Source organism: Pelodiscus sinensis, chromosome 27 (assembly GCF_049634645.1).
Source record: "Pelodiscus sinensis isolate JC-2024 chromosome 27, ASM4963464v1, whole genome shotgun sequence".
Taxonomy (NCBI): Eukaryota; Metazoa; Chordata; order Testudines; family Trionychidae; genus Pelodiscus; species Pelodiscus sinensis.
Window position 1 is genome coordinate 15646115 of NC_134737.1, and position 13156 is coordinate 15659270.

The 13156-nt window shown below is 56.7% G+C and overlaps 1 protein-coding gene across 2 annotated transcripts in view; it reads right to left on the minus strand.

Moving 5' to 3' along the window:
- The window catches only part of CPNE5 (copine 5), a 173078-nt gene that overhangs the window by 7786 nt on the left and 152136 nt on the right, over positions 1–13156 (minus strand). For both annotated transcript variants that reach the window (XM_075910080.1, XM_075910081.1), the window contains exon 19: positions 6575–6632. In XM_075910080.1, the coding sequence (XP_075766195.1) occupies positions 6575–6632 (58 nt within the window). The remainder of the gene's footprint in view (positions 1–6574; positions 6633–13156) is intronic.

A 13156-nucleotide genomic window follows, 5' to 3' on the forward strand; every position in this document is an offset into this window, starting at 1 on the left:
CAGATCCTCTATGCTCTTCATTTTGGGGTTGTGGGATATGCAAATTAGGTGTATGTTGCTGCTAAAATGGTCAGCAAAGAAACAGGTAATGATGACACTGTCATTGTCATCTTTACACTTCAGAGTTAACATGCACCAGTGAGCAGATCACACCTCTCAAAGGGTATGTCTCCACTTGCAGCCTAATTCGAACTAGGACTGCAAATGGAGGCATTCGGAACTGCAAATGAAGCCCGGGATTTAAATATCCTGCGCTTGATTTGCATCTTCCTGTCTGGGCGCCATTTTTTGAAATTTACAAGCCCGAAATAACTGCCCACGTCTACATGCGGCAGTGAAATGGGCGTTCGAAATAAAGCCCTAGTTTGAACTACCTGTTAAACCTCATTGCAGGAGGAATAACAGGTAGTTCGAACTAGGGCTTTATTTTGAACGCCCGTTTCACTGCCGCGTGTAGACAGTCGGCAGTTACTTCGGGCTTGTAAATTTCAAAAACGGCGCCTGGCCGGGAAGATGCAAATCAAGCGCAGCCACTTTTGTGCAAAATCATGCCAATGTCGATGTAGCCTTAATGTATAGAGCCCTGCAAATCTGTGGCTATTCACTTTATATCCATGGCTACGTCGACACTGGCATGATTTTCCAGAAATGCTTTTAATGGAAAAGTTTTCCGTTAAAAGCATTTTCGGAAAAGCGCGTCTAGATTGGCAGGATGCTTTTCCGCAAAAGCACTCTTGGGAGGTATCCATGGACTGGGTTAGGACACTGCTCAAGTCCCGCCCTAGAACCCATGCAGCTGCTCATGTTTAGAGCACTGACCCAGACCATCTGTTTGCCTCCATTGTCTTCTGGCATGCCTGCCTGAGCTCCTTTATCTTCACATGGCACTGCTGGGCATCAGGACGTATCCCTTTTCCACCACGGCCTGTGTGATCTTGTTCCTCTCCCCACACAGTAATGAGGTCTAGGATCTCCTGCACGCTCCATGCTGGAGCTCATCTGTGACCCTGGGCATTCATGGTCAGGTGTGCTGCTGAGGTGTGCAACCTGCTCTGAAAGACCCATGCTCCATACTTGCCATAGAGGAAAAGAAATTCAAGCTTTCTCCTGTGCACCTGGAGAGCAGCAGAGTTGAAAGTGCTGGCTAGAGCAGTCACGCTGGGGCACTGTGGGACGCCTCCTGGAGGCCAAGAACATCGTCTTTCCCAGCACTGCATCGGTACCACCCTAAAGTCAACCATGCAAGGTTGAATTTACTGTTAGTCCTCATGAAAAGCAGAAGTACTGAAATTGACATTAACAGCCCCTAAAGTCAGTGGAATGGGCTTGGTGGGGGTGTGGACTCACTGTTTAGAAAATCGACCTAAACTCATAGTGTAGACCAGGCCTAAGTCATGGACAAATTGAAAGAATCAGGTATGAGGAAAGAATACAAAGAAACGACAGAAAAATACCACCTTCTAGAGAAAGAAATGAACATGGTTGAGACATGGAACAGTGTAAAAAATGGGATTATGAAAATAGCTGAACAAAATGTTGGCTACAAAGCCAAAACAAAGAAAGTGAGGTGCATAACAGATGAAGTGCTGCAGCTGAGTGACAAGCATGGGAAATGGAAGGAGAATACAAAGGAGGACAAAGTCTAAGAGCCGAGTACACTGGCAGAGAGAGAAAACAAAAAGCAGAGAGACGCAGGAGTGCCTGGATAAGCACATAGCATAAAGATGCAGATGAATGTGTGAAAAGCAATATGTCATGGGCTGTGTCAAATGGTAAAAGAAATGAGTGAGACATAAGAGTGGAAGATATCAGCAGTAACAGACAAGCACAGACAATGTCTGAGAATGCACAGGCAACAAATGAGCAATGGAAAGAATATTTTGAAGAGCTGCACAAAGTGCAGATGAAATGCTGCTGGAGACACTTCCTAGCACAAATGCAGGACAGCAAGGGTACGTCTAGACTACATGGCTCTGGTGCAAGGGTACGTCTAGACTACATGGCTCTGGCGCCAGAGCCATGTAGATTAGTTTATTAGACATACCCAAAGGAAGCGGCGATTTAAATAATTGCCGCTTCATTTAAATTAAAATGGCTGCTGCGCTGAGCCGATCAGCTGTTTGTCGGCTCAGCACGCTAGTCTGAACACTCCACGGTCGACATCAAAGGCATTTGTCGACCACCCCGTTATGCCTCGTGGGATGAGGTTTACCAAGGCAGTCGACAAATGCCTTTGATGTCGACCGTGGAGCGTTCAGACTAGTGTGCTGAGCCGACAAACAGCTGATCGGCTCAGCGCGGCAGCCATTTTAATGTAAAGGAAGCGGCGATTATTTAAATTGTTGCTTCATTTGGGTGTGTCTAGTAAACTAATCTACATGGCTCTGGCGACAGAGTCATGTAGTCTAGACATACCCCAGATGTCAGAATTCGAAGAAGAAAAAGAAGAAGAAGTGGTAAAGATCTCAGTAGAAAATCTGAAAATGACAATGGCACTTGGAGGTAACCATGTAACTCCAGAGCTGCTGCAAGCTAGAATATATGCTAGCGGCTATGCATGAGCTATTTAGCAAGATTCACAGAGAAAAGCAAGCGCCATGCAAATGGGAGAAACTAATAACAGTACCAACCTATAATCAAGAATATTTCATGAGGCATAAAGGATCTGCCGATGAAGGATTCTGGGGTTGGTAAATCCCCATCTAAACTGCTGCGCTGTGCCGACAATCAGCTGATCGGCACAGCGTGGCAGCCATTTTGATGTAAATGAAGCGGCGATTATTTAAATCGCCACTTCATTTCCCTTTTGTCGTCCTGCCTAATAGATCTGTCGACAGAGCCATGTAGTATAGACACACCCTTCCCGATTCATTTTTCATAATGAAACAGCAACACGGAACACAGCTCTTAAATGAGTAAAGCAACCCAGCCTACGGTCAGTAGAAGAGAGGAATGCAAATATACTGGACTACTGTTTTATACACATAGCTACTGTTTCCAAATCGCCACCAAAGGAAGGGTCAGGGCATGCACAAGATGGGCGGATAGTACAGGTTGAACTTCTCGAGGCCGGCACTCTCTGGTCCAGCAACATCCATGGTCCAGCATGATTTGAGTTAGCTGGACGGCCACCTATTGAGGATGTGGCCAACTTCCCATGGTCCCATAACATTTGTTTACAGCCACCAGTCCTGGCTCTCCGTCTTCAGTGTTGTTATGAACACTTAGTCAGAGTTTCAATGTGCAGGAACCAAGTGTCCGTTTGCAAGGCAGGGAGGGTCACCTCCCTAGGACATACGGGCAGCGAGGCAGGGTTGGGCCACGTGACAACGGTCGAGCCAGTTCCCACAAGCCTTTGGGGTTTCTAAAGGAGCGTTGGGAGCAGACAGCCCCTGGTACCAGGTAACCAGGAGTGACTTTGTGTGGACAGAGCAGCTCTTGAGACATGGAAAGGAGGCCTGGAGCTCATGCTGGGCTTTAATGCCTGGGTCCCTCCACTCCATTCGTGAAACCCCGAGATGCCACTGCACGTGGACAAATCGATGAGCTCAGCAGGTTCAGACCAGCGGTTTTTTGAGGTTGTAAATTAAATGAGAAGAAAACATGTTTTTTTCAGCTTCACAGTGGGAACATCTGGCTATAGCGGAGGCCTCCAAGGCCCCTCGCCTGTCTGCGAGGTGCAGGATTCAGTGCCCTACAGTGGCTCCTACCCAGGGTGACTCCAGGGAAGATGGATTTGCAAACTGTCCAGACAGACATTGACCTTGACTCTGGAGAGCAGACACCCTTAGCCTGGCGAGGGCAGCCTGGCCTTAGGAGAACACCTGGCCAGAGCAGCCTAAGGACCCGGGATTACATTTGCTGCACCAACAGATCCTCTGCAGCAGACCCAGATTGGGAAGAGCCAGTGCAGGTCAGGAGTGACGGGCTGGCGAATGAAGGCAAGAGGCCCATACTGCCAGAGAACAGTACTGGAGTGTCTTCATGCTACTGAAGGAGCAGGGGTATGGAAAGACACCAATTCCGGGAGCCGATAGATTTCGTGGGCTGAGTATGGCTGCAGATGTTAAGGACCAGATACCTTCCCGTCTTACCTATCGAGATAGGAAAGTGCCTGCAAGAAGGGGCAGAACCCTCAAGGAAATGCCTCAAGTCTGTACACTGTGGGCGCGCAGACAAACGGACTCGAAAGGTCTCTGCGGCTGGAAACGTACGACACTTTCTCACCGGTGGGGGAGGCACAACCAGCGGGGGATGAAGGACTCTGACAGCTCTGGCGGTTGCATGGCTCACCGCGCTGCGTCTGCAGCAAGCAAGCGAAGGGATCGGAATCGCGGCTGCTCCATGGGGTTTGCTGACACCAGAGCGCCACGGTGAAGCCCTGTGCCTCCCACATGCGAATAACGGGAGAGAGGAGAAAGTGAGCTGCCATTGGCTGCATGCTCAGAGCCGGTCGAGACCAGCATATGACGAGCCCTCTTTGCACAGAACACCAGCCACACACAGCTACCCACAGCTCTCCTCATAAGATAATTGCAAACCCAGGCTTCCCTGTGATGTCACGTCCAGGCAGCAAGAACTGGCAGGATGCCCCCTGCATGGCGGGAGACACAGCAGTGTAACATCAGTGGCCTGAGGGCAGCAAGCCAGAAGGTGGAGGAAGAGATGAGCCAGAAGCCAGCATGCCAAGCAAAAGGTGCCAGGGAAAAGGAGCATTATGTGCCCATGCAGGAAGGAGAGAAGGTGGCTACGCAGCTGGGAAAGCAGCCTGGAAAAAATCCCAAACTTACTCCTTTTTGGGGGGGATCTTCATGGGAAGTAAAAATGAAAGATCTTTGCTGGTACAAAAAGCTAGAGCTCACCCCTTTAGCACCTGTGCAACGCCAACAGGCAGAACCAAAGCGGGGCCCTCTGGAGCCAGCCAGCGCTGAACTAAGCTGTAGAGCAGGGTCGCTCTCTTGCTCTGTGTAAGTGATGTACGTGCCAGGAGGTATGTGGGTTGCACATGGAGAACCGGTACCTGGGTTCATTGACAGAAAGGAGATGGCAAATACTGCGGACGTTCCACTGCATCTCAGATTTGGAGGTGCCCCAGCTGGTACCTGTGGCTTGTAAGGCTTGTAACAGGAGACCAGTTGTGGAAGTGCCTGGTGACTTTGGGGCCTCAGCATTACCAGGGCATCCCAGTTGCTAATGAATTAAAGTAAATTAATGGAGATTGCCTATCTCCTAGAAGTGGAAGGGACTTTGAATGGTTATCTAGTCCAGTCCCCTACCTTCGCAGCAGGACCAAGTACCATCCCTGGCAAATTTTTGCCCCAAATGGCCTCTGCAAGGATTGAACTCGTGACCCTTGGCTTAGTAGGCCAATGCTCAAACCACTGAGCTATCCCTCTCCCACCAGCTCCACTGCCTTGTGAGATATGAAAGCTCCGTCCTTTGGGACCAGCACACCCACAGCAGAGGGGCTAGGTCTGCAAAAGGGACTCTGGTGCCCAATGTCCCTGTAGGCACTTCCCAACATGTAGATGTCACGTGGGTACCAGGCATCTGAGGCTCTGCCCTACCTCTCCTCCCAAGGCTCCACACCTGCCCCACCTCTCCCCACAAGGCCCTACACCTGCCCCACCTCTCCCCCCCAGGCCCCACACCTGCCCCACCTCTCCCCCCAGACCCCACATCTGCCCCCTCTTTCCCCCCAAGACCGCATATCTGCCCCACCTCTCCCTGCAAGGCCCTACACCTGCCCTACCTCTCCCCCCCAGGCCCCACACCTGCCCCCTCTTTCCCCCCAAGACAGCATATCTGCCCCACCTCTCCCTGCAAGGCCCTACACCTGCCCTACCTCTCCCCCCCAGACTCCACATCTGTCCCCTCTCTCCCCCCAAGACCGCACACCTGCCCCACCTCTCCCCCCACATCAAACAAATTGGACATCAGAGCTTGTCAAACCTGGAGACACAAGCCAAAACTGGACTGTCCTGGTGAGCACTGGCCAATGGCAGCCCTGGAGGTCACAGATCCTCGAACTCCTGCTCAGGTGCCCCAGCCACACCCCCATGTCTGCCAGGAAATCCTGCCGGTGCCCATGGCCCCGCCCACACCGCGCACAAAGTCCTGACCCCGCTGAGCTGCCGGGCAGCCTGGCTCACCCCTAAGCCCTGGCAGGATTCTCAAACTAGGCATCAGCCCTCCCACCTTGCCCGGGGCCCATCCAATAGGCGCGCTCAGAGCATGCCTGCCAGACCGACTCCCTTCCCCCACGGCACATGGAAGAGAGAGGGGGGCAGGTCCCATGGCCCGTAGCGGGGAGACCTGCTTTCACACCCCTGCCTGGTTGGGAACAGGGCTCAACTCATGGGGTGGCCCAGGCTGCTCCTGACCCGACAGGTGGTTCCGTCAGGAGACATGGAAGGGGACCAGCCCCACACAGTGCATGGGGGCCGGGGGCCTAGCTCGGGGCGGGGGTGCTCTCTGACTGGCCCTGGGGCTGATGCCGGAGGCACACAGCCATCCCGCCACACCTGGACAAGTGCCAGCTGGGGTAAGCACAGGCAGAGAGAAGGGGGCTCACCGTCAAATTCGGCCTGTCCAACTCCCACAATGATGATGGACATTGGCAGCTTGGCAGCCTGTGGCAGAGGAGCAGGGGGAGGGCGGGGAGGGACAAGGGAACAGAGAGGGGGAGGAAGGAAAGAAGGAACAAGAGTTTATGGCACAAAGCTGAGCCCAGTGACACCCCAACAGCCTGGGTGATCTGGAGCTGAGTCCAGGCCCAGCCCACGCGGCTTTCGCAGAGGCCTGGGAATGCCCCAATGTATGTCCCTTTCAAAGCATTCCTCAGCTTGCCGAGGTCTGCCCAAGCCCGCGCCCATGGCCCCGGGGCGCTAGGGAGGCTCCGCACAGCATGGCCAGGGCTGCTGCTAATGCCTGAGCCAGGGGAGGTCGGGCCCCAGGGCTCTGGCACGCACACCTCGCTGGACAGGGCAGGGCCTTTGTGCCCTCTGCTGCTTGCCCTGGGAAATGAATGGGCACTGGCCACTGGCTGCACAACCTCACTGCTCTGCCCCAAGGAAGGCTTAGGCAGGGGAGTGATTCCAGACAGGCTTATGGCTAGAGGCCAATGCTGACCTCTAAAGAAGCAAAACTCCACTGCAGCCAATAACAGTTGTGCTGATTTACCCCCGTGTGAATGAGCGGGGAGCCGGGATCAGTGGGGGGGGGGGCTCCAGATTCACCCCAGTGTGAATGAGCGGAGCCGGGATCAATGGGGGACTCCTGATTCACCCCAGTGTGAATGAGCAGAGCCGGGATCAATGGGGGACTCCAGATTCACCCCAGTGTGAATGAGCGGAGCCGGGATCAATGGGGGACTCCTGATTCACCCCAGTGTGAATGAGCGGAGCCGGGATCAATGGGGGACTCCAGATTCACCCCAGTGTGAATGAGCAGAGCCGGGATCAATGGGGGACTCCAGATTCACCCCAGTGTGAATGAGCAGAGCCAGGATCAATGGGGGGACTCCAGATTCACCCCAGTGTGAATGAGCGGGGAGCCGGGATCAATGGGAGACTCCAGATTCACCCCAGTGCGAATGAGCGGAGCCGGGCTCAATGGGGGACTCCAGATTCACCCCGGTGTGAATGAGCGGAGCCGGGATCAATGGGGGACTCCAGATTCACCCCAGTGTGAATGAGCAGGGAGCCGGGATCAATGGGGGACTCCAGATTCACCCCAGTGTGAATGAGCGGAGCCGGGATCAATGGGGGACTCCAGATTCACCCCAGTGTGAATGAGCGGAGCCGGGATCAATGGGGGACTCCAGATTCACCCCAGTGTGAATGAGCGGGGAGCCGGGATCAATGGGGGGGACTCCAGATTCATCCCGGTGTGAATGAGCGGGGAGCCGGGATCAATGGGGGGGACTCCAGATTCACCCCAGTGTGAATGAGTGGAGCCGGGCTCAATGGGGGACTCCAGATTCACCCCGGTGTGAATGAGCGGAGCCGGGATCAATGGGGGACTCCAGATTCACCCCGGTGTGAATGAGCGGAGCCGGGATCAATGGGGGACTCCAGATTCACCCCAGTGTGAATGAGCGGAGCCGGGATCAATGGGGGACTCCAGATTCACCCCGGTGTGAATGAGCGGGGAGCCGGGATCAATGGGGGACTCCAGATTCACCCCAGTGTGAATGAGCAGGGAGCCGGGATCAATGGGGGGACTCCAGATTCACCACAGTGTGAATGAGCGGAGCCGGGCTCAATGGGGGACTCCAGATTCACCCCAGTGTGAATGAGCGGGGAGCCGGGATCAATGGGACTCCAGATTAACCCCAGTGTGAATGAGCGGAGCCGGGCTCAATGGGGGACTCCAGATTCACCCCGGTGTGAATGAGCGGAGCCGGGATCAATGGGGGACTCCAGATTCACCCCAGTGTGAATGAGCAGGGAGCCGGGATCAATGGGGGACTCCAGATTCACCCCAGTGTGAATGAGCGGAGCCGGGATCAATGGGGGACTCCAGATTCACCCCAGTGTGAATGAGGGGAGCCGGGATCAATGGGGGACTCCAGATTCATCCCGGTGTGAATGAGCGGGGAGCCGGGATCAATGGGGGGGACTCCAGATTCACCCCAGTGTGAATGAGCGGGGAGCCGGGATCAATGGGGGACTCCAGATTCACCCCAGTGTGAATGAGCGGGGAGCCGGGATCAATGGGGGGGACTCCAGATTCACCCCAGTGTGAATGAGCGGAGCCGGGATCAATGGGGGACTCCAGATTCACCCCGGTGTGAATGAGCGGAGCCGGGCTCAATGGGGGACTCCAGATTCACCCCGGTGTGAATGAGCGGAGCCGGGATCAATGGGGGACTCCAGATTCACCCCGGTGTGAATGAGCGGAGCCGGGATCAATGGGGGACTCCAGATTCACCCCAGTGTGAATGAGCGGAGCCGGGATCAATGGGGGACTCCAGATTCACCCCGGTGTGAATGAGCGGGGAGCCGGGATCAATGGGGGACTCCAGATTCACCCCAGTGTGAATGAGCAGGGAGCCGGGATCAATGGGGGGACTCCAGATTCACCACAGTGTGAATGAGCGGAGCCGGGCTCAATGGGGGACTCCAGATTCACCCCAGTGTGAATGAGCGGGGAGCCGGGATCAATGGGACTCCAGATTAACCCCAGTGTGAATGAGCGGAGCCGGGCTCAATGGGGGACTCCAGATTCATCCCGGTGTGAATGAGCGGGGAGCCGGGATCAATGGGGGACTCCAGATTAACCCCAGTGTGAATGAGCGGAGCCGGGCTCAATGGGGGACTCCAGATTCACCCCGGTGTGAATGAGCAGGGAGCCGGGATCAATGGCGGGGACTCCAGATTCACCCCGGTGTGAATGAGCGGGGAGCCGGGATCAATGGCGGGGACTCCAGATTCACCCCAGTGTGAATGAGCGGAGCCGGGCTCAATGGGGGACTCCAGATTCACCCCAGTGTGAATGAGCGGAGCCGGGATCAATGGGGGACTCCAGATTCACCCCAGTGTGAATGAGCGGGGAGCCGGGATCAATGGGGGGGACTCCAGATTCACCCCAGTGTGAATGAGCGGGGAGCCGGGCTCAATGCGGGACTCCAGATTCACCCCAGTGTGAATGAGCGGAGCCGGGATCAATGGGGGACTCCAGATTCACCCCAGTGTGAATGAGTGGAGCCGGGATCAATGGGGGACTCCAGATTCACCCCAGTGTGAATGAGCGGAGCCGGGCTCAATGGGGGGGACTCCAGATTCACCCCAGTGTGAATGAGTGGAGCCGGGATCAATGGGGGACTCCAGATTCACCCCAGTGTGAATGAGTGGAGCCGGGATCAATGGGGGACTCCAGATTAACCCCAGTGTGAATGAGCGGGGAGCCGGGATCAATGGGGGGGACTCCAGATTCACCCCAGTGTGAATGAGCGGAGCCGGGCTCAATGGGGGACTCCAGATTCACCCCAGTGTGAATGAGCGGGGAGCCGGGATCAATGGGGGGGACTCCAGATTCACCCCAGTGTGAATGAGCGGAGCCGGGCTCAATGGGGGACTCCAGATTCACCCCAGTGTGAATGAGCGGAGCCGGGATCAATGCGGGACTCCAGATTCACCCCAGTGTGAATGAGCGGAGCCGGGATCAATGGGGGACTCCAGATTCACCCCAGTGTGAATGAGCGGAGCCGGGATCAATGGGGGACTCCAGATTCACCCCAGTGTGAATGAGCGGGGAGCCGGGATCAATGGGGGACTCCAGATTCACCCCAGTGTGAATGAGCAGGGAGCCGGGATCAATGGGGGACTCCAGATTCACCCCAGTGTGAATGAGCAGGGAGCCGGGCTCAATGGGGGACTCCAGATTAACCCCAGTGTGAATGAGCGGAGCCGGGCTCAATGGGGGACTCCAGATTCACCCCAGTGTGAATGAGCAGGGAGCCGGGATCAATGGGGGACTCCAGATTCACCCCAGTGTGAATGAGCGGAGCCGGGATCAATGGGGGACTCCAGATTCACCCCAGTGTGAATGAGCGGGGAGCCGGGATCAATGGGGGACTCCAGATTCACCCCAGTGTGAATGAGCAGGGAGCCGGGATCAATGGGGGACTCCAGATTCACCCCAGTGTGAATGAGTGGAGCCGGGCTCAATGGGGGACTCCAGATTCACCCCAGTGTGAATGAGCGGAGCCGGGATCAATGGGGGACTCCAGATTCACCCCAGTGTGAATGAGCGGAGCCGGGATCAATGGGGGACTCCAGATTCACCCCAGTGTGAATGAGCGGAGCCGGGCTCAATGGGGGACTCCAGATTCACCCCAGTGTGAATGAGCGGGGAGCCGGGATCAATGGGGGACTCCAGATTCACCCCAGTGTGAATGAGCAGGGAGCCGGGATCAATGGGGGACTCCAGATTCACCCCAGTGTGAATGAGTGGAGCCGGGCTCAATGGGGGACTCCAGATTCACCCCAGTGTGAATGAGCGGAGCCGGGATCAATGGGGGACTCCAGATTCACCCCAGTGTGAATGAGCAGGGAGCCGGGATCAATGGGGGACTCCAGATTCACCCCAGTGTGAATGAGCAGGGAGCCGGGATCAATGGGGGACTCCAGATTCACCCCAGTGTGAATGAGCAGGGAGCCGGGATCAATGGGGGGGACTCCTGATTCACCCCAGTGTGAATGAGCGGGGAGCCGGGATCAATGGGGGACTCCAGATTCACCCCAGTGTGAATGAGCGGAGCCGGGATCAATGGGGGACTCCAGATTCACCCCAGTGTGAATGAGCAGGGAGCCGGGATCAATGGGGGGGACTCCTGATTCACCCCAGTGTGAATGAGCGGGGAGCCGGGATCAATGGGGGACTCCAGATTCACCCCAGTGTGAATGAGCGGAGCCGGGATCAATGGGGGACTCCAGATTCACCCCAGTGTGAATGAGCGGGGAGCTGGTTACTCCTGATTTGCGAGGCTGTGATGAGCGCGGAGCAGAGCCAGCTGCGTTGCTCCTGATTGATGCCGGGTTGCCAGGCAGCAGACGCAGGCGCTCCTCCTCCTCCTCCTCCTCCTCCTCCTTCTCCTCCTTCTTCTCTTTTATCCTGGCCCAGCAGCCTCGCTAGGTGTCACTGTGGCTCCACGAGCTCCACTCCTGGCTGCTGGGCCAGGGATGCCGGGATTCCATTCACATGCCAGGCTGAGTCCTGGTCTGACCTGACACGGCCCTATGGCCTGGGGGGCGTCTGGGCGGCGCTGCTGGCAGGTTGGCACAAGGAGCCTCACGCAGACATGCACCTCCCATTGGAGGACGCGGGCTGTGCCCAGATACTCTCTGTCTCTATCTTAGTCTCGAAGGTGCTACAGGACAACTCGTTTTTTAATGCTACAGCGGTGTCCTTCCTGCCGTGGCCGGCCCGTCACATGCCTGAGGGTCTCTGGAGTGCAGCCTTGCCCTCAGCAGCTCATGCGCTGGGACTAGGCTCTCAGGAGCGGTGCTGCTACGGTGCGCACTGCCCAGGGCTGGGGCCTGGCCATGTCCTGCCCTGACTCAAAGCCAGTTGCTGCAAAGAGCCATTTCCTAACACTGCTGGCTGGCGGGGCAGTGAGAGCCTTGACTTCGCTGCTGGCAGCCACAACGCAGCGCGGTAACACAACTGTCCTTGCACAAAATGTCCCTTCCTCCCTTGGGTGGTGCAGAGTGTCGGTGCCGGACCCGCGCTCCAGAGACAGCTGCATCTGCAGGGCGCTGCATGTATGGCACACGCCAGCTGCTCCGATATCCTGGGGTGAAAGATGGCATGTGCCCATAACCAGGGCTTTTTTGTGACGGTATTGCCCGGCACGCAGCACTGGCACCTCCAGACACGGCACGGTACCGCCCGGCACGCAGCACTGGCACCTCCAGACACGGTACGGTACAGCCCGGCACGCAGCACTGGCACCTCCAGATACGGCACGGTACCGCCCGGCACGCAGAACTGGCACCTCCAGACACGGCACGGTACCGCCCGGCACGCAGCACTGGCACCTCCAGACACGGCACGGTACTGCCCGGCACGCAGCACTGGCACTTCCAGACACGGTACGGTACAGCCCGGCACGCAGCACTGGCACCTCCAGATACGGCACGGTACCGCCCGGCACGCAGAACTGGCACCTCCAGACACGGCACGGTACCGCCCGGCACGCAGCACTGGCACCTCCAGACACGGCACGGTACTGCCCGGCACGCAGCACTGGCACTTCCAGACACGGTACGGTACAGCCCAGCACGCAGCACTGGCACCTCCAGACACGGTACGGTACAGCCCGGCACGCAGCACTGGCACCTCCAGACACGGTACGGTACAGCCCGGCACGCAGCACTGGCACCTCCAGACATGGTACGGTACCGCCCGGTACGCAGCACTGGCACCTCCCGACATGGCACGGTACCGCCCGGTACGCAGCACTGGCACCTCCAGACACGGCACGGTACCGCCCGGCACGCAGCACTGGCACCTCCCGACACGGCACCGCCCGGTACGCAGTACTGGCACCTCCAGACACGGTACGGTACCGCCCGGTACGCAGCACTGGCACCTCCCGACACGGCACGGTACCGCCCGGTACGCAGTACTGGCACCTCCAGACACGGTA